Source organism: Aphelocoma coerulescens, chromosome 10 (genome assembly GCF_041296385.1).
Source record: "Aphelocoma coerulescens isolate FSJ_1873_10779 chromosome 10, UR_Acoe_1.0, whole genome shotgun sequence".
In the NCBI taxonomy this organism is placed as follows: Eukaryota; Metazoa; Chordata; class Aves; order Passeriformes; family Corvidae; genus Aphelocoma; species Aphelocoma coerulescens.
This window is the reverse complement of record NC_091024.1, coordinates 18,554,957-18,582,229: the sequence shown is the minus strand read 5'-3', so window position 1 is coordinate 18,582,229 and position 27,273 is coordinate 18,554,957. Positions and strand designations below refer to the sequence as shown.

At 42.9% G+C, this 27,273-nt stretch overlaps 3 protein-coding genes across 6 annotated transcripts in view; 1 reads left to right on the top strand and 2 right to left on the bottom strand.

Moving 5' to 3' along the window:
• Window positions 1-10,730, bottom strand: part of PSTPIP1 (proline-serine-threonine phosphatase interacting protein 1) — a 51,601-nt gene extending 40,871 nt beyond the window's left edge. Inside the window, exon 1 of the mRNA XM_069026158.1 lies at window positions 10,394-10,730. Within this exon, the coding sequence (XP_068882259.1) occupies window positions 10,394-10,426 (33 nt within the window). The 5' untranslated portion in view covers window positions 10,427-10,730. The remainder of the gene's footprint in view (window positions 1-10,393) is intronic.
• The window catches only part of SCAPER (S-phase cyclin A associated protein in the ER), a 215,008-nt gene that overhangs the window by 44,438 nt on the left and 143,297 nt on the right, over window positions 1-27,273 (top strand). The window lies entirely within an intron of this gene.
• On the bottom strand, window positions 16,064-27,186 carry RCN2 (reticulocalbin 2). Of its 2 annotated transcripts, none has more exons than XM_069026159.1 (7): window positions 27,040-27,186; window positions 26,832-26,937; window positions 23,877-24,073; window positions 21,289-21,402; window positions 20,463-20,559; window positions 18,646-18,788; window positions 16,064-16,867 (listed from the first exon to the last, which is right to left on the bottom strand). In XM_069026159.1, the coding sequence occupies exons 1-7, from the start codon at window positions 27,133-27,135 to the stop codon at window positions 16,715-16,717; spliced, it is 906 nt and encodes a 301-aa protein (XP_068882260.1). In that variant the 5' UTR covers window positions 27,136-27,186; the 3' UTR covers window positions 16,064-16,714. The 2 variants fall into 2 exon arrangements, with proteins under 2 accessions (XP_068882260.1, XP_068882261.1); XM_069026160.1 differs by having other exon boundaries at window positions 21,289-21,390; window positions 27,040-27,185.

Below are 27,273 nucleotides of genomic sequence, written 5' to 3'. Positions count from 1 at the left end.
GCGCCCTCCTCACTGGCATCCCGGACTGCTCATGTGTTATGCATTAGGCATTCTTATAGTCACAGCATATTGTTTGGCTCTCTTCACGTTTTAATCACCCCCTGATTTGCACAGCTACAAAGTGATGGCTGCACAAAAGCCTTCCTCACTTTTGCAGGTGGTTTGCTGGCTGGCAGACTCATGGCATATAGGGAATAGCCTTGGAAAGTCTCAGTTCCAGTCTACTGAAAGGACTGCTTGTGCTTATTATCTCCATTTTAGCTTCCCTTCTTAATGATTTGATTAAATATTATTCTGAGTCCAGTTCAGAGCCCCAGTGCTCCTGTGCTAGCAGAAGGAGAAAGAAGCCAGCAGACAGATATGCACTACAACAAAAAGCATGGCAAAAAACTAGGAATCCATTCAGGAAATCCCTATAGAACAAACTTCTGGAACACCTCTCTGATGGGGATAGTAAGAAGTGGGACAGGAGGAAGCAGAATGCCTCACCAGTTTTAAATGGGAGTTTGATGTGGCTACATGACACCGGTTTGAGGTGGCAGTACCCCTTTGTGTTTTCTCCATGTGGTGACTTCAGACAACAGCTAAATCTATAAATTAAAGTGGCTTCTCCTTGGGAGCCAACAGAGAGGCCAGAAGTGAGGATTTGTACCTGTCTTTTAGAAGGTACAGCACTGTTGCCATGGTGCTTCTGGAACATGACAGATAAACGTGTCAGTGGTGAAATCAGATGTTCCTTCAGTCTTCTACTGAATAACATTAGCTACACAAGAGAAACTGGAAGAAAAATAAGGAGAAATAGAAGCTTTCAAGTAGAGGATACTTCTGTTTTACACAAAATAATGGTCAGAGATTACTTTTGTTTCTATTCCTCTTTAGTTCATCTGCTTCCAGGTTCCTTCTCTGTTATAAGAGGGCTCCCCTCCTTGTACAAGCACCATGGGCTCAGTCCCAGACCATGGTGAGTGAAACAACCTAAAACAACCCCAGCTTGTTAAAGCACTGAGACAGCTGTCCACCAGGTCTTATAGAGCCACTGTGTCTTTCTCCTCCTTGTCTTAAAATACTTAGAATTGTTTCCTGTCAGTCCTGGAATGTTGGGGTCCCTCCCCCGCGCCATGTAGCCCTGAGGGAGGCACGGGGTTTCCCTGCCCCTGCTCAGCCTCGTTCCCCATTGGTTGGTTTGTGTTCCCCTGCGCGGGCAAAGCAGCTCGGGCCCCGACTGTAAGAGTCCCTCAGCAGAGCCCCGGCCATGCGGCTGGGGAAATAAACATCTCTGAAACATCTAGCAAGAATCCGTCCGTATATATATATTTCTTTTCCACGGGACTCCTGGTTTGATATAGGCGTGTTGCAGTATCCCCACTGCAACATAATGGTGGAGATTTGAGGGCAGAACGATCCCCGATCCCTAAGCGACTTTGTGTGAGTAAACCCTGGAAACTTTGGATTCTTCTTCTTGGTTTTGTTTTGCTATTCCATATCTAAACTATGGAGGAACCGTGGGAAGACTCTTGGCTTTAAGAGCCGCATATGGACATTTATCTTAAACTTAAAATGATTCTTGAACAACGATTTGTAAATTTTAGCTTGATTCAAGCTCAGAAAGAACTGAAACACTTCCTGGCATGGTTGTTTAAGAACTTTTTCTATGTTTCTTGGGATCTAATTCTTACCAAGAGCTTTTGGAAGACCGTTTGGACCCAGTTAATATTTGAGTCAAAATATATGCCGATGGAAGAATATTTTCGTGAATATTATTTGATTACCGAGACTGTTGAGCAATGTCAGCTGTGTCCTGGTGAAGGGAAGCCTGGCTCAGGGACCGTGCGGCCTCAGCCACGTGCACCGAGCGCTCTGCGAGCAGCAGCGAGACGGTTCCCGTGCGCGGGCGGAGCCACGCGAGCCACAGTGTCAGTGGTGGAGCGAGGCGCGGCAGGAGCGGCACGGCCCGGCAGTGCCCGCCCGGCCCCGCGCAGCGCGTGGTGGAGCGAGCCCCGTGAGGGCCCGAACGAGAGGGGCGGCGCGCGGGCGGCGGCTGGCGGCAGAGTGGAGCCGTGCCCAGCCGAAACGCGCGCTGGAGCAGGGCACGGGGGGGTCATCACTCGGGGGCCTGGCCGAGATGCAGCGCCTGGCAGCGGCAACGCAGCTGCGACCAGAGGAGGCGACGCACGGAGAACGGAGCGGCGCGGCCCGGCCCGGCCCGCGCGGCCCCAAACGCGACCCCGGGAAAAGCGCGCCGATAATTCCAACACGGGAGCGACCGAAAGAGAGAGCAAAGACACAGCGAGACAGAAAACAGCAGCCACTCGGAAAAAGGAAAAGACCATAGTAGCTAAGATCTTAGGGACAGTGAAATGGTATAATATTAAACAAAATTATGGTTTTATAACAAGATGTGATAACCAGCAAGACATATTCGTGCATAGAACTGCTATTAAAAAGAATAACCCTGAAAAATGCATCCCAAGCTTGGGAGATGGGGAGGTGGTGGAATTCAAAATCATACAAGGTAGAAAAGGGTTACAAGCGCAGGTCACTGGGCCTGATGGTGTTCCTGTAAAAGGCAGTATATATGCAAAAAATCGTAGTCATGTTAGACAATATCTCCATTGTAAACCCCCCCTACAGTCTCCCTTTCCTAATCCCACCTTTCCCTTTTACCCTATGTCCTATTACCCCCAGTGTATTCCCAATCTGTTTTTTCATCCATGGTTTCCCTCACAAACCCCTGCCTTTGCCAATTGTTTCCCCAAAAATCCCTTTCTGATGCCGATGGGGGGATGAAAAGGGGGAGGAAAGAAATTAAACCCTCTCCTGTCTCAGTTTCCCCACAAAGCATGCTCAGAGAGTTCTGTCTCCCTTCTGTCAGCCCTGAGATGTTCCACAGAATCTGTTTGGACATTTAAAGACTCAGGAGGGTGGCTTGTTTTGTTTTGAAACTGTTCTTGTTATGTTTATCCAATTGTCTTCATTCTCCTTTTATTAAAATAAAACGGGTGAGATGTTGGGGTCCCTCCCCCGCGCCATGTAGCCCTGAGGGAGGCACGGGGTTTCCCTGCCCCTGCTCAGCCTCGTTCCCCATGGGTTGGTTTGTGTTCCCCTGCGCGGGCAAAGCAGCTCGGGCCCTGACTGTAAGAGTCCCTCAGCAGAGCCCGGCCATGCGGCTGGGGAAATAAACATCTCTGAAACATCTAGCAAGAATCCGTCCGTATATATATATTTCTTTTCCACGGGACTCCTGGTTTGATATAGGCGTGTTGCAGTATCCCCACTGCAACACTGGAAAAGGCACTAAATAAAGTCCACTGCTGAACCCATGCTCTACTTCTCCTGTGAGCCAAGCATTTTGTTACTGGTGTCTCCTGGCATATAGGGAAGGGTAAAACTTCAGGAAATATTCCCAGAGTCTTCCTGTACAAGGGGAATGAATTAAAGATTTACTTCACTTCTTAGTAAAGATTATTTCAATAGCTACGTGTTACCAATTCCATTTCACAAGAGATCTTTGCCACCTAAATAGTAATTTTCAACATATCCGATTACTCAATATGGTGCAACATTCTTACACTCCGGTAGTATCTGGTTGAGACACTGCCCTACCACAGCTGCCACACCATCCCCCATCTGCTGCCTGCACAGGGAAGAGGAGTTTCATTTTAACCTCCTTCTCCAGCTGTTTTACTTGGGGGTGAATCTCGTGGCACGAGGGAAGGTATGCCTGGACTCCAGGCTGCAGGCAGTGGCTGTGGGCAATGAAAGCTCCAGTTCCTGTTCCACACTGTGCCTCCCCCTGCAGAGCTCCCAGAACCACAGAAGGGTTTTATGAGCCTGTTCTCCTCTTCTTTGGTTAGAAAATGTACCTTAATTCTCAATCTCCAGAGAAAGCCTTTACCAGGTGTGAACTTTTTCATCAAAGCCCAGCTTTATCTTCCAAAACAGCACTCCTACTTCAGTAAAACTGTGTTTTCCCACAAAAAAGATTCTGTCAGAAACCCAAGTCCTAACCAAATGTGCATCCAGGGTCTTTCAATGGCAGGGGCCTCCTTTCCTTCTCCTGGTGCTCCTGGGGATTTCCATCCTGCTGAGCAGCAGCCCCAGGGCTGTTTTTCAGTCCTGACTTGTTAATAACCCTTCGGTAATTACAGCACCTACTGCAAGTAGCATGAAGTGATGAGACTCAGACCTAAGGGCTGCTGACCACCTATTTTCCTTTTTGTCTTTGTCCCCACCCTTTATTTTTTATTTTTCTTTCATATTAGAAATAGATTAGGCCTGGACAAATTGAGAGCAGCATGAAATAGCTTCTTGATTTGAAAAGCTCTTACTTTAAAGAAAAAAAGCTTGTGTTTATTTATTTATTTGCTCTGAATGGAACAATAGGAGCTGGTATCTCTATGCTAGCCCAAGCTGGTACATTTTCACTTAATTCCTAAGACTGTTGCCTTTCATTTCAAGCAAAGATAAAGTTGCATGAAGAGCTATGGAACTTTTCAATTCCTCAGTCTTGTTCAGTGACATTTTTCCACCACTTTAAAACAGTACTAACCTCCATTTACAGTAAGGGAGCAATTCTTTGGGGAACTGAAAAGCTGTTGGGATCCAGATGCAAATTTTTCGATGCGGGTTTTTTTCCTCACCTTGACACCCTGAGCAAGACTGAGTGATCACAATACAGAGCTGTGCCCCCAGCCCTCACCTCATCCCAGCCTCAATCCCCAAACTCCTCCTGAGCAACACAGCAAACTTAGTACATTATTGAACTGTGGCTGCTGAGAAAAGTTTTATTACAAAACCTAGATTAAACTGGAGATGAAACTAGTGTTTTCTGTGCCATCTGCCCGCTGGAATCTACCTTGCTATGGCAAGGCATGGAAATGAAATCAGAAAGGTCTTTTTGAGCTAAAGGAGCTGAAATATAACCAAGCAGCCTAACTCACCTGCCATACAAGCATCTAGTGTTACTGGATTGAAATTCCAGGTGTTCCCTTGTGCCTATGAAGCAGCACAAGTTCAATGTCCCCAGCCAGTGACCGAAGAAAGAGAGGCAGCTCTGTGCTGCACTGCAGGAGTGTGAGCCTTGAGGGAGGAAAGGGACAGGCAGTGAATCACCCAGTCCTGCCAGGAAAAAGTATGTTGAAATGAGATTCATAGGGACACTGAGATTCACCCTGGAGAATCTGTGATGGGAGGAGAGGCTGAGGGCTGGCACTTCTCAGCCTGCAGAAGAGGTGCTCAGTGTGTATAAATTCCTGTGGGAGGGAGCAGGGGAGATGGAGCCAGGGCTTGGCAGTGGTACCCAGTGACAGGGCAAGAGGCAATGAGCACCCATGGGAATTCAGCAAGTCCTGTTTAATAAGCACAGGAAGGTTTTTACTGTGAGGGTGATGAGACACTGTAACAGTTTGCCCGGGAGGCTGTGGAGTCTCCATCTCTGCAGACACTCCAAGCTCAGTGCTGAGACTGGCCCTGTGCCGGGCAGGGGTTGGCTGGAGATGTCCAGAGGCCCCTTCCAACCTTGGCTGCGCTGCAACTCTACCTCAGAAAACACGCCTCAGTGGGCTGCTCTAGCAAGCCAGGGGGACACCCTCTTTGATTCCTCTGTGAGGCTCCATTTCAAGCTGTGTGTGACAAACACTCTTTAGGTGGTGTTTGTCAGACATGACCATGTACATGCGGGCAAAAAGAGTCGATGACTTACCTATTCCATATTTAAAATACATACTCATGACACACTTAAAATTGACATAAATAAGAATCCTCCACTTCTCTGAGCCCAAGCAAAACCAACCAACTTTTGCAGAGCAGCACGGATCAAAACAAACCAGATACAGCTGTGTAAAAATATTAACAAAGTTGTCACGGTGACTTACTTCATCCATCAACAAATTTTAGTAATCAAAACCCCTCAGTTGCAGCATGGTCATCAGAAAATTGTAATAAAATGTATTTAACTGTCTGTTTCAGTCACTGACCCCAAATGAATTCTCTGTAAATCCATTAATCTAGTGTTAGTTCATTTGAGCTTCATTTTAGCTGTTGTGCTCTGCTCAGAAGTGAGGTGTGAAGCACCAGTGTTTCCATAGCCACAACGACGAATCAGCTTTTCTACTTGTGATTTCCTCTGGTTTCAATGACTGTTGTGATTACCCCACCTCCACCCTCCACGGGTGTGTCTCAGTGCCTCAGTGAGCCAAGTGCCCTTCCCAGAGCAGCTGGGGGAATGGAGGAAGAAATTACATGAAAAAAAAAAAATAGAGCAGCCTCTTCTGTGGAGATGAAGTTGACTTCACAACAAACACAGACATCAGCTGGGCAACCAGTTCCACTTTTCCAAGCTGGTTCCCCCTTTATTCCCCATTTCCACACATGTCCCACAGCAATGACTTGGCCTGGATATGATCAGGGCTGTGGCCATACACCTGCCTCTGGAGCTCAGGGAGATGCAAGACGTGCTGACAGCAGAGCCTGGCCCACCTGTGTGCTGTTGTGCAGGGAGATGATTTATCTTAATCTGCCTTGTGTCAGTAGGGACAGATGCAGCCAGTGCAATGCCATTCAAATCAAACTTGGTGGGACCCACTTGCAAAGCTGGGATGCCAGGCTGGAAGATTTGCCAGCCTTATCCCTCCCTGCCTGAGCTCAGCCTCAAGGTGCTGGGCTGGCAGGAGTCTCCCCAGCTCCAGTTCCTCCCAACAAACCTGCCCACTCTCATTTCCTCTTCACAGACCTGCTGCAAAACAATGGGCTCTGCAAAGCTCAACCTCTACAGGAAAGCAGGGTAGCTCCTGGTATAAAAAACCTTCCTATTTTGAGTAAAACAATTGATGTTGTATTTCTTCAGCACGTTGCCTAATAAGTTTAGGAAATAGTTTTACGGTAACTTTTATCATCTCAGCACTCTTGTTCCATAGTTAAGACTCTCATGAGAAGTTAAATTATTTGTGAAGCTAATTACATCTTTTTTTGGCATATATAATAGACCATTGTGTGAAAAAGCTACAGTAGGAGTTGAGAGACTCACCTACTAAGTCAGCTTTGCGCTAAACCTGAGGCTGAACATAGCCGGAAATCAAAGCAAGAGGGATTAAGCATCTTTGTAACAGTCCCTGTTCCTGGAGCATTTCCATGGCTCCCACTGCTGCAAGGTCTGACCACAACTTCAGATCCACAGGCAGGGATGTGGAAAGGACCAGCCCACAGCAGGGCAGGGGACAAATCGTGCCAGCTCGTGTTCAAGGCCTGCTTCATATTTTCTGGCCTGCATCTCCCCCAAATTTTTAAATGTGAGCTGTGAGAATCCACAAGCCCTGAGCTAATCCCACAGCTGAGAAGGAACAAGTATTTCACACCTAAAGCATTTATTTTTAAATCCTAAGTACCTTAGGAGCCCATGACACATTTTCAGGATTGATTTGGCTGCTGGAGTTTGGTTCAAAGCTGTCTGAGAGAATAGATTTGCTCCCACTCGACTCTTAGCCTGTCCCAAAAGCAACCAACTCCTTTGAAAGTTTCCCGTATTCTCTGTTCCCTGGTGGGTATGGCAAAGCCAGGAAGTGGTACCAGTACCTTCCTACCTCTTGGCCAGAAATAGCTGCATTTCAGGGGTTGCAGCTGCAGTGTTGAGCAGCAGGCTGGAGGGAGACTAAACAGAAGGAAAAGGCAATGACAGGAATTGCAAAGGAAAAGCAACAATGATTGCAAGAACACAGTGAGACTAATAAAGACACACAGTATTTGTGACTGAGGGGGAAGGATTTTCTTGGATAGTGGTTTTTGTAACAAAAAAGAAATTACTGTTGCTCTGCCTGTTAACATAACCCTGTTAGCATGGAACTCAGCTGGTATCGCACATGCACTCCCCATTAACGTGGGAATTTCCCTACCTGTCTCACATGATGCTAGAGAAGACAGGTAACATCTGTTAGGCTTGTACAGCAGCCCAGCAGAATATTCATCCATCAGCAACTACCCTGCACTGGCTATCAAACCTGATTTAAATTTTCATCTCACTAACATTTTCCAAAAAATATTATCAGAGGATAGAAAACTTCTGTTAAGAAGTTTTCTGTTAAGCAACTTTCCCTTAAACCATTACAGAGTGTATGGAGCATATAGAAATAAAAATTGTAATTAAAAAATACAGAGGTTTTAGCTCAGGCCATGCTACAAAGAAAATAAAAATTGAACAAAGTGTGGAAGTTTTAGTATAGTACTATCACTGCTACATTTAATAGAGTAAAAGAGAGGATAGAATTTAAACCTATTATGAGGAACAATTTGCATTTTCCTGGAAGACAGCACACCCTGCTCTTACAAAGTCTGGAGAACTTTGGAGAGGAAGGAATGGTGCTCTTTCTCTGCTCATTGGGGGAGATCTCCTGCTTTTAGGGTTTCTTTACATACTTTACATTGAGGTAGGTACTGAGGAAACCCCTGCTTATCCAAAAGTTTACTGATGGTGGATCAGGGAGTTGTTGCTCCGGGATACCTCATCAGGGTGAAGTACAGGGCAGGGTGCAGCGGGTCCTTGGGCAGCAGTGAGAGATCAGGGCTCTGTACTGAGGCACGCACCGCAGGACAAGCACCTTCTGGGTTGCAATCAGAAAGGCAGTTGCTGTTCATGGTACACACCAAACACAGGAGATAATTGCTCGCTGAAGCAAACCACCCAAATACATTTTTCCTCTCACAACAGAACCTTATGAATGCAAAAATAATTGCTGATCTTGTGATATGGGGGGAAAGCTGCACACTTGTGCTGTGTTGTGCAATATCCTGTAAGTTTTCACTTTCTTATTGCATAGCTAAAGCTTCCATCCCACAACCAGATATATTCCTGCCCTCCTAATCAAGCTGGGCAATACAACATTTCCAGCCAAAAAATATGAAATCCAAATATGCTTTCCTTTAAATAAGGCGTTAGCTTCAAAGCTAAGCAAGAATTTGAGTCATGGTAATGTGACTAAGCACAGGAGAGAAGTTTAGGGAAGAGCCATGAACAACTGGCCTGGCCAGATCGGCAGCTGGCATTAATCACCCTCACACTACTCACTTAGCTTGATTTATTCTCCCTAAAGACTAAGACATTGAAAAGTAACTATACCAAATGTACCAGCCCTAAAAGTCAGGTGGCTTGTTTTCCAAGGAAGTTTAGCAATGCAAGGGCTGCTCCCAGGGTAGCACTGGCCCACAGCTGTGTCCCACCCTGTGCACTGCACTGTGCTGTCAGCAGGTGCATAAACAAGGAGAATCTAATGTAGGTGTGATCAGGCACAGTTCATCCTAACATCAACACTGACTTTTGTATTCCTCATTTTTATTCTTTTTAACTGTTCAAATCTAGTACTGGAGTGGGGGTGGGGAGGGCTTCCTGGAAGTTCCTGGAGGATGGTGGTTCATTGAAATGTGTTTTTGCCTCTGCCCTTCTGTTTTCTACAAAGAGAGGGTTTACCCTGAAGCATGGGTGGAGATAAAGAGAGCACAAGCAGAAAGAACAGCCAGGAAATGGCGGGAAGAATTTATGTGCCTTCATGTCTTTCTTTAAGTCTGTCCTAGATGCTGTATAAATGATTGCCCAGACAAGAGGCAACCACATAACATCCTGTTTATTCAACTTAACAGTGTTAGAATTTTGATTTTGAGCTTTTATTTTTCAATTGCAAGAGAACCTCGGATTACCCTAGCAAAAGAAATGACTAAGGTCTTTTTTCCTTGTGACTGCAAGGAAAGAGCTTGAAAACAGGAGACCAAAAGGATTTTCAAACAAAAGTCAAATAACAAGTATGGAGCAGATCTTCTTGTTCCAGTATTTGCTAGTTTTAGGTCAGCTGTGAGTGTTTGGGCTTAGCTAAGGAGTGTCACTGCTGTTCCTTTCTAACCTGTGCTGCCCCACGGGTCCTGGGCACTGCATGCCTGGGAGTGCTCCTGGCAGCAGGGTTGGAGTCTGGAGGGAGCTGAACAGGAGCATTTTGCTCGCAGCTGCTGGCTCTGCTCTTCACCAAACAGGAGAGAATTCAGCCTATAATCACCAGCTCACCTGCTCCAGGAGCCTCTCCTAGGGCTGAGGACACTTGCTGCAAGCAGGTTCTTAACACTGTGAGACAAATCCGTGTCCCTTTCAAAAGCGGTTTCTGGACCTAGCACAGGAACTGGGAATGTTTATGGGGACTGGATGTATTCTTTACACTGCATTCTTCTGCCCAGGATCAAACATACTACCAAACACTATGTTTTTGGTTGGAAACAAATTTGGATTTTTACTAAACTAAATTTAGAACACAGAACAGCATTAAATTAGTTTTAAACTATATATAGAACCAAGCAGTATTTTAAAATATTTTAAAATACAGATACATTGAATATAGGAAACACAGAGTAAATGCTCACTTACCCAAAAAGCATCTTTAAACTGCAGCTGGGTCATTATTATTGCTCTGTGGAGGGGTTGGAATCCTTCAGTAAGTTCTTTCTGGGGTGAGAGTGGCAGCAGCCACAGCTCTGAGCCTCGTCACTGCACCCCAGCCCAAGCAGAGAGTGCAGCACATCCACAGACCTGTCCCTCCTGAAGTCAGACTGGTGCCAATAGCAGTTCCAGGCAGCTCAGAGAAATGACCTGTGGCTGTGAAGGCACAAAGGGCAAAAGAGCTGTTGCTCACACACAGAGACTTGCAAGTGCTCAGCACCCGCACCCCAAACCTGTTTCTCTTCTGGTAAACAGTTAATACTGAAATGAGGAAGCAAGGAGATGTCAAATGGTGTCAGGCTGCTCCTTGCCATGGGTGCATGTGAGCGGACAGGAAAAAAAATAGAGGGGGGAAAAAATGCACTAAGTTCAGTGACACAATTTGATCAGATACAGGAGCAGAGAGAACAATTAAAATGCAAAGGAAACCAGCACAATAAAAAGAGGCAAGTTATTCTCTAACACTGTGGTTTTGCAAAGAAAAAGAAGCAAAGAAACGTAGGTGCCCCATTTCTGCAGCACCTTCTGGGGCTGGCAGAGGTCCATGCCTTTACACACGGGAAGCTTAGCTCAAAGTTGCATTTTGCAGCTGAAAAGGCTTTTCAGGACTCAGGTTAAATTAAGAACCCTGAGAAATGGGCAGGTGTCTGCACACATTTAGATACCTGGATGTCAATGTACAGAACGCTCCCAATTTGCATGCCCTCATGTAAATGTTCATACGAATATGCAAGATACGTGAAATTTAGAAGTAAAATCCCAAGTCTTGAAAAAAAAAGGTAAGAGTTTGTTAGCATCAGGACCTGAGTGAAGCCTCACAGACCAGTGAAGCAGTAGCACCAAGACCACACCCAGCACCCCAATGACACCATGTATTTCAGGCAGCTCCCCAAATAGGTCCTCCAGTTGTTACAACACAGCTGCAACAGCTGCAAATACCTGAGCACAAGGTAACACTTCTAAAGCTTCCCTGAAACCCTCTCCAAAGTACCTGTCCTCCAGGTGAGGTTGCCTATGTTCACCTTCTTAGGATGTTTTAAGCACTCTTAAATACCTGTTTTTAAATACTCACTGGTATTTTTGGGGTGTAGGAAAAAAAAGCAAAGAAAAGCAGTCCCGTGGTTGTTGCCTATGAAAAAGCTGTTTTTCCACACCAAGAACACGTCAGGACTTACTTATCTACAACTGATTGACGCTGCTGCTGGGTGTTGCTGCTGTCCCCACAGCAGCAGCCACCCGGGCAGATCCTTCAGGAATGGGGAAGTCCTGCAACTTCCCTGGTCTGCAATGGGACACAGGGCTCTGCTCAGAGAGCTCTGCAGCATCTGGGGGCTTGAGTAATCTGTACTCACTCCATGGGCAATTTGTAGCTGGTGTTTTGAAGAATTTGCGAGGTTCCTTCCTGATGAGCTGAAGATGACAGAAAATGTGCAGGGACTTTGAGAGGGAAAATGAAGTTTAAACAGAGGAAGGCACACAAGAATCTGGAGGATAAGAGGTGTAGCAGGAAAAAAGCATCATTGCATGAGAGTGGGAGAAGGAGAAATGTGAGGGTTCACTTGCAGAGTGTTGAGGAGGAAGGAGTGAAGCTTTCTTCCAGAAGGGAAATTTCCTTGAAAAAATGTATTTTGAAGGCATGGGCACTAGTCATGCTTGATCTGTATGCAAAAAAAAAAAAAAAAAGGATCTTTTTTAAGAGTGTTTTATCTCAGTCCTTCTAAACCTAAATGTTTCCTGTTACTATTTCCAAGTTACAGCTGTGTTTTGAAACCATCTTTGCTGCTGTTGGGGTTCATAAAAAGGCATTGAGTGTATTTTGGCCCTCCAAAATGATATGCTACTTTCCGGTTATTTTTAGTTTGGCCTCCACCCACAAAGCCAATTATTTGACTGAACCTCACGCTGGGCTCTGTGCCTGCATCCATCCCACCCAAGAGCTCCGCTGTTGCACAGCAGCTCCCAGGGACACTCTCTCTCGAACACCAGCACGGGCAGTTTACTTTGTGCTGTGGGTGAGTTTCTCAGAATAGCCCAGAGCAGGTCTCCAGTTCAGGTATTTTGACGAGCTGTCAGGGAGTAGCTGGTGTGAGTCCCAGCCCTGGCTCTGATGAAGCAGAGCTGCTGGGCAGACCCTCAATTTGGGTCCCTGCTGACAGGTCCTGGTGGTGCTGGGTTATGTCCATAGGATGCTGTGTTGTGCAGGGGCAGCCAGGCTTCGCAGGGCTTTGGAACATGGAGAAAATTTTCTATTTCCCTGTTCTCTAAATAGGAACAGGACATTGAGGCCTCCAGTTCTGAAATGCTATATCTCAGAACTGGGCTAATATTTTGATGTGAGTGGCCAGAGTTTTATGAAGTCTGGAAAGGCTGAGCCTGGGAGGGAGCTCTGTGGGGCTGAGAGCAGGGAGCAAAATCACTGAACCTCGCTAGGCTGTGAACTGCTGTAATGCCATCTACTGAAATCACCTTGAGCATCCTGCAAATTCCCCTACAAAAGAGTGATGTCGGTACCTTGGCGCCAAGAAGAAGCACTTTAGTGGGCAAAGGGCTGAGACTTGTCAGGATATTTTGGAAAGTTGCAGGGCCTTTCAGCTGCCCTTTCTTACTCTTTTAAAGGGGATTTTAACCTGACCTGACAGGCTCACTCAAACTCAGCAGCATCACAAGGAGCCTTAAGTGGAACTCTTCCCTGACAGCCACTGCATCTCCTTCCACCACTGCTCTTAGAAGCTAAAAATCAGGTGTTCTGTTTGATAAGGCCAAGAACATACTTCCTGAGGGTTTTTTCCCCAGTAATTAAATTGTTTGGCAGCAGAATGTACCATTTGAATCCATTCTGTAGTGAAAAGTGAGGATAAGTCTGATTAAAAAAAAAAAATGTATTAAAACCCCTCAAATTTTATCATTCTTTAGAATGGAAGTTTCATTTAATTTTTAATTATATACTGCTTTAAGCAAAGCTTTTTATCAGGGATTTGGGTGGCAGGTTTGGACTTGACAGTAGGTAAAATATTAAAATAGCATCAACAAACATTTTTCTGTTCATCCAGGACTCCAAGCAAGACATTCTTCTGAGTAAATGTTTCTGATTTTGGGGAGGCCGATAAAGTAGACAATAAACGTTTTATTCTACATAGAAAGAGGATGAGGGAGTCTATGAAAAGTATTAAGGTAGAATATAAAGAGTTGCTGAATACTCAGATAACCCAGGTGTTGAGCTGGTTGTAATTTTCAGAAGTCCTCTGGTATATTGTGGTCCCTTGGAATGGTTGTTTGGGAAATGAAAATGGAGACTCGAAGGCACTTGTGCGGTCCTTCCCAGCCTTCATAAGTGTTCCACCTGAGACACGGCTTCCAAACGATTGCTGTAGTGCAGCCATATCCAAATTCCAACAGCCCAGCCTCTGGTGTCTGTCTGAGACCCACCGGCTGAGGACAGCAGCAGCAAGGAAACTACTTCCAGAGGAAAACCATGGCTAAAATTGACACGGTTCAGCTGCTGAGCTGTGCCTGCTGTTCTGTTTCCATACAAATGGATCTCCGAATTTCCATGTGGGAAATGTCAGAGGATTGAAAATTATCCACAATCATACCCATTAAAAATGTTTCAATCACCTTGCTTTCTGTGAGGAGCCAGTCCCTGTTCCCATGGAAACAGAAATGGCAGCCTCCGAACATCCGGCTTGGTTTGTTCCAGCTCCTCTGGGCCATCTGTGGCTGCAGCTGGAAGCTGGTCCAGCATGGCCCAGACCCCACACCAGGGCTCTGCTCAGCTCTCGAACACACTCCCTCTGCTCCTGTTAGAAGGAACTGCTGGAACAGCCTTCCAAAAGCAGTCTCACAGTGCAAGGCAGTCCTGCTGGCATTTTGCTTCAGTAAAATCAATAATTAATATAAAGATTAATTGCACAGGTTCTGTTCTTACCTCTTATCTAATGTTTCATAGCAGTTTCTAATAGAGGCCATCTCAGAAAGGTGGACCCTGTTCTGCTGTTTTATCCAAGATCATCAGCCTTTGCCCTAACCATAAAGAACATGAATGGATTTCCTCTAGAATTAACATTGTGATACTTTGTATATAATAAAATTATTGTTTGTATCATAGAAATGTGAGATCTTTTTGTACTTGGTATGTGTTTAAACTATACTTACCCCTGAAAATGTTTCAAAGACAAAAAAAGGAGAGGAGGAACTGTGGAAAAGTGCAATGTCACCAGAGCCTTGAATAGCACAAACAGGATCTGATTGTTCCTGGGAGAAAAGCAGAAGTACTTTGTGAAAGAGAAAATGAAATTATTTGGGCTTTTATCTCCCTCTTCTTGTCATAAATTCAGGTACTGGCTGAAAGATGGTTTTTATTTCTCTGACACCTTTTGAATGCTTTATCAATGCACTGGCTTTCTCCATGCCTTAATTCAAAAGAGATCACTACTCATTTGCAAGTACTGCACATTCATTAGCCAAGCACACAATGCTTGTGGTGCTGAAGACATTTCTATGTCTCAGAAAGGACCCTTGGATCTTTGTACCAAACATATCATCTCCAGCAGGTCTGCCTCTGGACCAAATGTCCCTTTTTCAGAGATATCGTGACTTGTTTAGCATCATGGGAGGCAACAGTTTAGATTACTTCAGCATATTTTAGCAAATATTCTGCATAAGTGCTCATTTAGAAACACCACCAGTCACTTTATATATATTTTTTCTGGTTTAGTATTCCTGGGCACACTGGATTTATTAGACTTTATTTTTTTTTTAAATCAGATCTCACCACCACCATGGCAAGAGTTGTACCCACCTTCCCAAGGAACTGCCATGAAAAAATATGGGTAGAAAGAAATCCAACCACTAAAATTGAAGATGTGTTTTGAATTTCTATTACTATGATATCTAAAAATGAAGTGTATGTGGTTTTGCTCTGAATCAAAATTTCTAACTTTCTACTGGTGACACATCAGCACTTATCCCGAAAGGAATTCCATTTGTTCTGAGCATAATTAGGAGGTGGTATCCTGGGAAAAAAAAAAACAAGGCAGAACTAGCTGCTTTTACTCAATAGAGCTGGGAGGAAGGAGAACATTAGTCAAGAAGAACATTGTGATAGCACTACAAGAGTTATTTAGGAATTTAAAAACCCTAACACACTCCCCACAAGCTGCTCTGTGAGGCTTTGTCTTTGTTTGGAATACACATTTCTTGCTAGGAGACAGAAGTGAATATTTGGACTTTCCTACACTGAATCTATAGTGCCATTAACCCTTCAGACTATTTCAAATAATCACAAAATGGTGGAGCTTTCAGCTGGGGTTAACTTCTAGAGGTTCTTACTACAAATATTATTTATGTAATGCCTTGATGCTTCAGCATTCCATATACCACAAATTAAAAAATAAACACAATTGCTTTTGCAAACTTGGCCAGGAAATGCTAAATGCACATGTTGCTTTTTTTGAATCTTCTTTAGCATCTAAATCAGATGACACATCTCTGGTTGATAAAGCCAAGAATGTTGCCACTGGATATTATGTACATTGCTCACATCTCCAGGAGCTGCTATGGGTGACCCACAGTAAGAAATAAATGTACAAAACACAGAAAGATAGAACATTTTAAGTTTTAATCCAACAAATGAAGAGGGTCTTGACACAGTAAAATACCACTGTATTGCTAATGCTCTACAATTGTACATTAAAAATAATTATTGTCATAGATGTAAAAATAGCAAGTTTTATGGTAGAGTAAAACACAGTATAGAAACCATTCAAAATAAAGTAGAAACCTCTTAAACAACTGAGGCATTTACATAAGTATTTCTCCAAAGGTATTAAATAAAACACAGTTAATACTGACTCTAAATATCCCCCCACCTTCCCCACACTCTGCCCTAATTAAATTGATTAGAAAAATAGTAGTCTCAGTTACTACATTTCTCATTCTTTTGGAACCATTTAGATTCTCCATTTTCTTCAAGTACAGTAGAACAACTCTTCACAATACAGTACTACCCTGAAGTAATTTATTTCCCAATGCTATAGAATTTTGACAGCAAGTATTTCAGATTAATTCTGAAGTCTAGAAGAGGCCCAGGAAGTTTGCAGGAGGGCAATTCAATTTTGAATGCAAATTATTTACACAAACATTAGTGTACTGTAATTACAGCATAAAACTTGCAATGCAGCTGATGAGTGCTTTTAACAAAAGCTCCAAATGAAAGAAAGGGAAGAAAAAAAAGATTACAAAATAAATAATCTAAAGTTCTTCATGGTAGAAATGTTCATCATGAAGCTGCCTACCATAATCTGTTGCTTCACTGTTAAGAAACAAATCCTGGTTCTTAAGAATTTCTGCCTCAGAAAGTTTTTTATCATCATTCAAATCCATCTCTTCAATGAGGTGCAGAGCCTGTAAAAGAAACAGAACACCACAATGCACCAAGCTAAAACAATTCTGATTTTTGCTTATTTATATATCGTAAAAAGAGGGAAGTTTAGCAGAAAAATGAAAAACCAGTTACAGAACATTTTAGTTGTAGCTCATTCACCAGTATTTCATAGTTCAAAGCTAACAGGCTGTGCAGCAGCTCTCCTGCACCTCTTATTTCCGAGAAATAGGAGTCCTGGTATTACATGGGCTTTGTTTTCATTTGCTAAACATCTACAAATACAGTGATTTAGAGAATCCTTCTGTTCCTACTTTTCCTGATTGGTTTGGCTCAATGTAAGTGAGCCAAAAGTAACAGGACTAACGTCAGCCAAGTGGATTTTAAAAGCACTCTGCATGGCAAAAGCTGAAAGATTAATACGACAAACATCTTGGCCAACACATGTCAATTCCTGAAAATGGAATAGATAGTAATTTTTCTATTTTTATGTTATTTAGCTACCAGGTTTCTAAAGTCATTTTGAAATGCTGAAATGGAAGTGTGATACTCTGATTTCAAACAGAAGTTTATGCCTGAAGTCATAAACCTTCTCTTCAGTACAGGTGACTTTGCTAAGCCTTTATATTTACCAAAAAAAAAAACTAGCACATTAGAGAAACAAATAAATTCTTTGTTGCAGAGCTGAGCTATTACTACAGCATGGCCTTGCTGTAAGCCAAAATTTGAATGATAGCTAAGAACAGCTAAAAAAAAATCCAAACCAAGCAAGCCAACACAGGTATGAACAGGCTCAGCACCACACAGAGTTTATGTCAGAACAGTGCTATTTCTGTGAACTAAGAACTGACCACAGCCAGAAAAGGCCATGAAAAGGCTCACAGATCCCCATTTGCAAAAATCCTCCCAGAAGAGCTCAGCTTCCGACAAGGTCACGCACGGCAGCACCCAGGGCTGCTGCTGATGCTGCCGCCACGGGGCTGCTCCTGCCACCAGAGCCCAGCAGGCCAGAGGTGAGAGCTCAGCAATGAACACATGGGCTGGGCTGTCTGACACAGAGAGGCTCCTCTCTTCCCCAGGAATGTGAGGCCATGGGAAGACCTGGTGTTCCTGCCCTTCTGAACACCAAAATCCTCCAGGGTAAAGCAAAGACATGGAAAATTTAGCTGAGAAGTTACTAGCAGAAAGGCAGAAATCCTCTCTACTGCAGTCAGGGACTGGAAACTGCTACAAAAAAAATAAGCTAAAATGAGAATCCACTTAAAAGCTATTATGCTGTTCTACCCCTGATTAAATCATTTTAATTAGCATCATCAAAGTTTGCTTTACACCATCTTGAATCACAGAGTACTTCCATTTTCTTGTACTTAAGACAAGTTTTTAGTTCTACAAATTATGATGATTTATCCAGTTAGAAGAATTACAATCAATTTCTTATTTCAAAATTATGCAGCTTCTTTTGGTAGTGCATCTCATTAGATTTACCTACAATAACTAAAAAATTACTAATTAAAATTCCGTACCCTTGAGTCAAAGCAGATAAGATACTTAAACATGTACGAAAGCACTTTGTTAATTTACAAACATTTACACAATTAATAGGAACTTCACATTTGCCTAATGCATTTAAAGGACCTGCATTCCTTGTCAAAGTGAAAAGTTAAAAATATATGCAAAGATCTACTGACGTTCTTTTTCAATAACTAAGATACGATAAATCTGAATGCTTCTATCATTTTGCTGTGATACCTTCAAAATTCTCCTGCAGTAATTAAAACATAACAGCAGTCAAACCATGTACCTCCTCTTGTGCAATACCCTGATTGTTGGGTACTATCCAAGACAGCAGCTCTTGAGGGTTGAGTTTTCCATCACGATCCTTGTCATAGTCATTCACAAACCGGTCCTTCTCAACCAGTATCCATTCTGGATCTTCCCTTGCAGCTAGTAAAACACAATTGTCAAGTTTAAAGCCACCCTTCACTTTAAAGCAGAGGTTTTTGTCTTTTCTCCCAAGCAAATTCACTTATTCTCATAAAACATAACCTAAAAGTGATGTCACTAAACAAAAACAAACCTTAATGGGCAGAGGAATGTAGAGAAAGCAATTTCATTTACTGTCAATATTTATTTGCACATTTGTTCTATACTTACCCAATGTACAGGTATTGCATCCTGCAGCCTAGAGCAACCTTAGACTTGTCCTTAACTCTTCAAGGAATTGAGAAGTAATTCATCAAAATTATAAACACTGCAGACAAGCATGAACTGGCTTTCTAAGCCTTATGAAAGTCAAAAGTAGTAGGTATCACAAGCAGATAAGTAACAGTTTAAAAATAATCACAATTCTACTATTAAAGAACAAAAAGAGTGAAGTCTCTCCTTCCTTTCCAACATTTGGTTTTGCAAGTAGATTATCCTTTTATGTCACAATTCACCATACACTGTTGCCCCAAACCATGAACTAATTATGAAATCAGAGCCCCCATGTACCCTATTAGTCATTTTAAAGAGTGCTGCAGGAACACTATCTGCAGGAGAGATGGCCACTTGGAGAAAAGCTGAAGCAGTTTGTAAAATCACAGCTGATTCTCAAGTCTTGCTAACAAGTTGTAATGACAAAGCTGTTATCTTCTCTATTACTGCAACAATTTCACTCCTTTCCAACAACTTTTTATAGGCTGGCTTGGAAAAGCTTTCTTTCATGTTAGAGCAGGAAAGAGATAAAGAACCCTGGAGCTGCATCAGAGATCTGTTGTTTTTTCTGGCTCTGACAAAGATGGTTATAAAACACAAAATTCCAGGTGGCTGATTAGAGTGAAGAAAAACAGATTATTCCCCTGGTTCTCCATATCCTCATGTGGCCTACACAATTCTCCCCAGTTAGGATGCCGTTCAGAATTAGCACTTTTGGGCCAGGCAGACTTTCCACAAAACTGAAGTTAGTGGGCTTTTTGGAACAGGAACAGTTATTTGCCCTAGCTTTTAGCAAATCAAATTTAGTATGTAAAATATTCATTGATAAATATTGATAAGCATCAGGTAAGTGTCCTTCTTCTTGTTAAAGAAGGAATAGATTAAGTTTAAGGAAGAGCAAGACTGGAAAAAAAAACCAACAACCAAACCAAACAGTGAAGGCAGCTATCAGCCTTCTGATACCTGATACAGCAAAGTGACTCCTCACACTTCCCCTCCATCCCTCTCACATCACACACGGCTCAGTCCTTCCAAGCAAGGCTGGCAGCTGCCTGCTTAGGCTGATCAAGACCAGGGCAGTTTCCCCTCACATTCCTGCTAGCTGGATCTGCAGATGTGTTAGCTGGCAAATAAGGTTACACCTTGTTTCAGCTGCATCCCTTGTGATCAGGAACTCGCTCCAGTCTTTCAGAAAACAAGAAGCAACTTGCAAGGAAACTGGGCTACACACAAACCACCGCCAAATACACATGGGGCAGACTGAAAAAATGAGTCTACTATGCCCAGTTCCAGAAAACAGAAAATCTTACTCAGAATATGTAGGTGTAGGTGTGAGAAGCTGAAAATAAGGTGCATCCAATTCTCCCCATTCCAAAAGCTTTTGTTAGTTCCCTCTTTCATGCCCCTTCCCTTTTTTCTTACTTGGGTCTCTTCTGTAATCACCAAGGAATTCTTCCAGGCTAACAAATCCATCACCATCTTTATCATGTTCTTCTAAAGCCTCCTGAATGACAAAGTCCTTTTGTATACATACAAAGAGCAAAATTAGCAACTCATAATCAAGAGAAACAGCACTGAATCATTTTAGAGCAATGATGTAATCCTTAAATGAAATACTCCTTCATTTCAAATCTCTTTTTGTGTTTTATGCAGACTAGTGCAGTAATTGCTTCCTGTGCAATAAACCAGATCTGTCCTTAAGAGTTTAGAATGTCAGATTTCATGAAAACCAAATATGAAATGTGTCCATAGAGCTGGAATCCTTCAACAGAATTCAAAACTGCAAAAGCACCTGAGAAACATTAATATGTACAAAACTCTATCATCTCATTTCACTTTTCTCATCTGGTGGATTCAGTAATTTGCATTTTTGCAACTTAATTGAATTGTCAGGAGAACTGGTTGGTCTTTTGTCCACTAGAGCGCCAAAACTGAAAGCTAAAACCTCACTGATGGATTTGCAGCCTGACAAAGCTGAGAGGTGGCTAAGTCAGTCCAGTCCCCAAAGCTCGGGATACTTGTGCAACCCTAGTTCTTGAAACAGATTTCAAGTAAAAGCACTGAACTCCTGCTCCAGTCCCTGACCTCCAGCACTGGATCCACAACACATTACCTGACTTCTAATTTGGGCTGTCCAAGCCATATCTATAACTGCTCCACTTCCACTGCTACTGGGGCTAAGGACACACATTAAAAAGATGTTGCATCTACACCCACAGGCTGATACAGATGCTCCCCTAAATCTTACCGTCATGTACTCCACTTCTTCAGGATGTTCAAAAGCAATATATTCATCCACATTTAGAGCAGGAACATCATCTCTATTAGCTTTTTCAAAACGTTTTTTCTCCTTTAAATGAAGCTTAGAAAATAGATTTAGTTAGAGCCCTTACTGGAAAGGAAAAAACAACATTATAGTAGGTGGCTGTAAGCTCATTAGGGTATTAATTGTTTCACATTATCTACTCATATTATACTGATGTTAAATTTTCACTAAAAAGAGCTCACTGAGAGCAATAAGAACAACACTTTTAATTGAGGTGGTTTTATTCTAAGAATCGCATAAAACCCTGCTTTTTTCAATTTAAGGAGCCATTTAAAATGCACAAAAGAGAGATAATGAAAAGACCAAGAATTCTCATTTTCATATGTGCAGTCTCTTCTAAAAGTCACCAATTCCCAAAATAACAAAGTGGAGTTTGATTATGAACAATGATTATAATTAATGGCAGCCTTGCAAATTCCAAAATTTACATTTTAAGAACATTTAATCTTCTGGATGTACATCTTATTTATGTCAAGGGCTGTCTGTAGTTTAAAGAAGGTCTTGAAAGATCATATGTGTAAAATGTGTTTTCTGAAGCCATTTTAAGGCCAGATTCCTTTACTACAGGACTGCTGTCCATTACATGTGATCATTTCAAAAAGAAATAATTTCTCTAACCTGTTTTAAGTATATGCATTAGCATGCCTTTAAAAAACAAATAATATCTGACATAAGCAGGCAAGTTCTTATTTCTGAATGTCTTGCACTTCCTAATTCTGTGCAAAAATTCCTAAATGTGCAAAAATTTCCCATTTTTTTCTTGTTTCATTTTGTACAGTCTCTTTAGACAAAATACAGACCCACACCATTGACAACCAATCTCTGCTCAAACTGCACATGATGTGAACTATAAAAATCTTGGAATCCCATCCTTAGGTGTGCTGTGCTATCAGTGTGAACAATCTGGGTAAGGGAGTAGCCAGCAAATCAGAGATCATAAACACTTTACAAATAACCGTATGAAATTGTACTTCCAGTTTACATCCTGCCTATTGACACTTCTCTCAAAATTAGGCTAACCTAATGACCCCAGAGAATAACATGTAACAAATGAAGCGTAAGATCTTAACTACCCTGCAAAATAGTTAAATGCCCTCTTAAAGAAAAGCTGACCTTAGCTGAGAGTTTAACTAGGAAGGCAGTCCAGGAGGACTAACTACAGAAAGTAGTCAGCTACTATACTGGAATGTAAGCTTGAACCATTGAGGGAGAAAGTAAGTTTTCCAGCGTTTTTTGTGAAGTGATGAACAAGGCCGCCACCTTCTGGTAAATTCCTGTGGTTACCTGATGTCAATTCTAAACTGTATCTTACTCTTCCATCTTGATCAGAGCAGGACCACTGATTTCCAAATGTAAGGAAAATGCTGAAGGATGTTGACCTGTGTACAGTGCTGCTCATCTACAATCTACATTGGAGAAGTCGCCAAGCAGGAAAACCCAGCAAGCAGTCAAGTTACAGCATAACTAAGCAAGCAGTTCTATCCCAGTTTATATACGCATAGCTCTCCATGTATCTATGATGGCAATGTCTCAAACATGATATCAATATTTTGACTGGAAGTTCCTGTGGAAGTCTTGTGGTATTTAAAAGCTATGTAATTATTCAGTTATGCGACAATCCAGCTTTACAGTTTGTTTATTCAGTGTGTAAAATCCTCTGTTCACTACACTGTTTTCACTTCTGCTAACAGCCTGTATTATCTACTGCTACTTTACTAAAAGCAGACAAAGCAATCCTCACAGGAAAAAAAAACAAACCTCTGTCCAGAATAGTCTAAAACCACATTTGTTCTCTTTTGGGGAAATATTTACATGTACTTATAAATGTGGAACTTGAAAGGAAACCATTTTTGCTATGTGGTGGTTCTTGCTGAACATTTTCTCCCTGCCTTTCTTGCCTCTTTCCCCACTTAAGCATCTGCTTTCATAGATGAGACTCACACACAACTTCTGTGTTTAAACATCCATTTTTAGCTATGGGAGTTGCATTTTCATTGCTTAAAAGTGTTTTAATTGCTATTGCTTTCTCTGTGGGTCTCTAATGGACAGGCAATGTTACAGCAGGCAATACTGACAGCCCATGTTTAGTGCTTGAGCAGTAACTGAAAAAATGGCTGGAAAAGTGCTTCCTTCTGCTCCAGCACCAGGGGTGCTGGCCCCTGCTGAGGGCAGGACCATGTCAGGCTGCAGACCTCACCCAAAGGATTGCAACCTGGGTTTAAGATGGTGGCTGGAGACTGTGCTCTGTTGTAAAACTGTCAGTAGACTTATGCTCCACTCAACCAGCAAAATACACTCAGGAGGTACCATTTCATTGTGTCTTTATTTTGTCAGTAGCAGCTTTAATACTCCACTACTTTCCTTTAATTACTCCCCTATCTCAGACAGCACAAAGTGTTAAAACATATGCCAGCTGCTCTGCTTTCCCTACCCATCTTGTTCCGTCACAATAAACAAATATTGCTGCCTTTGGCCAACAGCTCACAGGAGCTGATGCTGAAACATTTTACCTGGCGAAATGATTCTTCTTCTTGATCCTCCAGGACACTGTTCTCATCAAAATCAATTACACGATCATACATTTGCAAGTTATACTCCTTCCAAGACACCAATCCATCACCATCTTTGTCATAGTCATTGAAGTGTTGCTTAGCTTCTTGTGTAACATAATGCTTAAAAGACTGCTGTATCCAGGAGCTCAGCTCATCTGTGAAAAACATTAAAAATAAAATAAAGAAAATAAGAATCATCTGCACTATAAAAATTGTGAAGATACCACAGATCTCTTCTGTCTGGAATATACTTTGCAATTCAGACGTAAGCATATAGGCAAGAGGTTACTTAAAGCAAACCAGTCTGTTTCCTCCATGCTGTGGCTTTTTCCAAGGTAACTGAATGAGGGAATAGATCACAGCTACAAGACTTCAGGGGGTTTGTTAATGATTATGTGTCCATGTCTTTTCAAATCTGAAGCAAATCAACACTATAGCATCTTTTTTTTTTTTTCCTCCAGAGCTATATGAAAATGATGCTGAGTATGGTTTAGATGGACAACTCTAAATGTAATTTGGTACCCCAAAGAAACATCATTCCCATCACTTTGGGTTTCTTTTGAAAAATTCACAAACTGAAATAAAACCTAATTTAGTGCCATTGCCTTAATTACCCAAAATAAAATATTAACTATTTATGTAAAGCTATTTTCCCTTTACTTGGGGCTGACAACAAGCCTTACATAGTTTGGAAATGTTCTTAAGCTGCTTGTTTTTATAGAAATGTGGCTAAAAGAAATAAAACTTAATATACCAACGAATTAACAGAAATACATTAAAGTTACTTCATTTAAAGAAGATTGGGAGAACATATTCTCCCAGTATCTCTCAGTTATTTTCAGGTGCCTGGAAGGGAAAAACATCTTCCTCTGCATTGCAAAACTTAGACATCTTAATCAACTCAACTGAAATCCTGCTCTGAAGAGTCATGATGACTAATAAAAAGTCCTATAGAAATCACTACTTTGACGCAGAAAAGTCCTGTTTACAGCACTTTTTAAATACTAAAGTATCTTATCCTATCCTTCTTGGCAGAGGCATCAATACAACTTTATTAGGTTTATTTAAATATCCTTGAAAAGCAGCAAGAGATTTTTTTAAGTACTGAATTTATATTAGCAAAGGAACCAGCTTTCTGGCAGATGCTGCGAACTGATTGAACATGCAGAGATGTGCATGCCACCAAGGCTTGTGCACAAACCAGCACTGCCTTACAAGAAACTGTAACATAATTTCTTAAAGATGGGCAACATTAATTAATGGTTTATTTCCCAGCATTTAAGGTGTGAACCACAGCCATGTGACCAAATAACGTCCAGTGCCATGAATCTGAAATACTTAGTACTCCAACATTAGAGAAGCAGCATTAATATATTCCATCTTCTCTCACTCTCAGCCTCCAAATGGAGGCACCACTAATAAGGAAAAAGTTCTCAAGAGTTTTGCAATACACTGAGGAATAACTGACCTCAAAAAGCTTCAGTACTGTAAGTTTCTTAGTGTAAAAACACATTCCACTGTGAGTTTTATCTTCAGAAAGTGAAAGGAAGACAAGTTTTCATTAGACTGAGACACAGATGCAATATATACACCATGAGGATGGAGTATGGGTGGAATTCCTATAGTTTATATATAGACTTCTTCCCTTAAAGCCTTCATGTTGTGAGTTGCCTGTGGTGTATGACAGGGATTAGCCATCCCACTGAAGCTACAGACTATCTCACCTCTACACAGTCCATGCAGTAACACTGAAATAAGGGTGCAGTTGATTAAATTCAAGTGTATGAAGTGAAAGGCATTCAAAAGATAGTAGGTCTTGTCTTTAAAAATGTATTTTTGATGACCTAGAAAGCTTCCTGCATGTTTAGTATAATTTTAATGAAACATTACTGTTCTGGCATTTGACCATGGATCCTGCTTGCTTTGTGTGTGCGCACGTGAGAGACTTTTTTTGTCAAAATCACAGCAGAACAAAAAAAGAATTTTCATATTGAAGTTTAAAATTAAATTAACATTGTCATAATGATGTACTGAAAGAAAGGGCCTGAGTTTACCATGGAGTTCTTAAATTCGACTGACAAACTGTCTGGGAAGAGCCATTTGATACTGTATTATGATGAAATACGATCCCTCAATGTCACTTAGTGTCACCAGGTACTGAACTGTACCTATGTAGTATTATGGCTGCAGTACTTTCTTTGCATCTTAAACCTGCTCTCTGATTTGCATACAACAGGATTACAAACACGGAAACCCACTTGATTCCAAGTAGCTTCAGACGTGCAAGGAGCAGGTACAACTGCAAAGAAGTTACCTCCAACTTGATACTGCTTTGACCCACACTAAATCTTGTTGGCCACACTTCTTCCATCACAGAATGGGTCAGGTTGGAAGGGACCACAGTGAGTCATGTGGTCCAACCTCCCTGCTGAAGCAGGGTCATCCCAGAGCACATGGCACAGGACTGTGTCAAGAAGGTTCTCGAGTACCTCCAGTGAAGGGGACTCCACAACCTCTCTGGGCAATCTGTGCCAATGAGCAATGTCTGTACAGGAAAGAAGTTCTTCCTCATATTCAGGTGGAACTTCCTGAGCATGAGTTTTTGTTCATTGCCTCCTGTCCAAGTAGTTGGCACCATCGAGCAGAACCTGGCTCCATCCTCTTGGCACTCTTCCTTTAGGTATTTATACACATCAGTGAGGTCCCCTCTCAGTGGTCACTTCTCGAGTCAAACAGCAACCTTAGGCACTGAGATAGCCTCTATATGAGCCTGTCGGTGTTTCTAACTCACTGTGCAAGGGACCGTGATGCTTTCCACAGGGATTCTCCCCAGCACGAGAGCCACGGGCTGTGTCACGGGTAGAGCGCGTTTTCCTCCCGGAGCAGCCCGGCCCGCCCGGCCCCCGCCGTTACCCTCGCTGAGCAGCCCGTCCGCGTCCGCGTCGATCTTCCTCACGATGTTCCTCAGCCGCCGCTGCTGCTCCTCCGGGCTGAGCCGCGCGTACTCCTCCGCCTCCTCCTGCGGCACAGCAACGCGCCCCGTCAGCGGCCAGGCCCGGGTAGCGCGCCCGCCCCGCGGCCCCGCCGGAGCTGCGGCCGACCCCGCCCGCCCCCGGCTCACCTGCCCGCCGAGCAGCGCCTCCCGGTCGTACTCGGCGCGGTGCTGCCCGCTCGCCGCTCCCAGCGCCAGGCCCAGCGCCAGCAGCACCGGCCACATCGCGCAGCCCGCCCAGAGCGACCCGCGGTGAGGGGCGGGGAGAGGGCCAGGGGCGGGCGGCGAGAGCGCGGCGGGCGCGGCGGAGGGTCGGGCCCGAGCCCGCGGTGCCGCCTGCGCGCAGCACTCGCGATTCGGGAC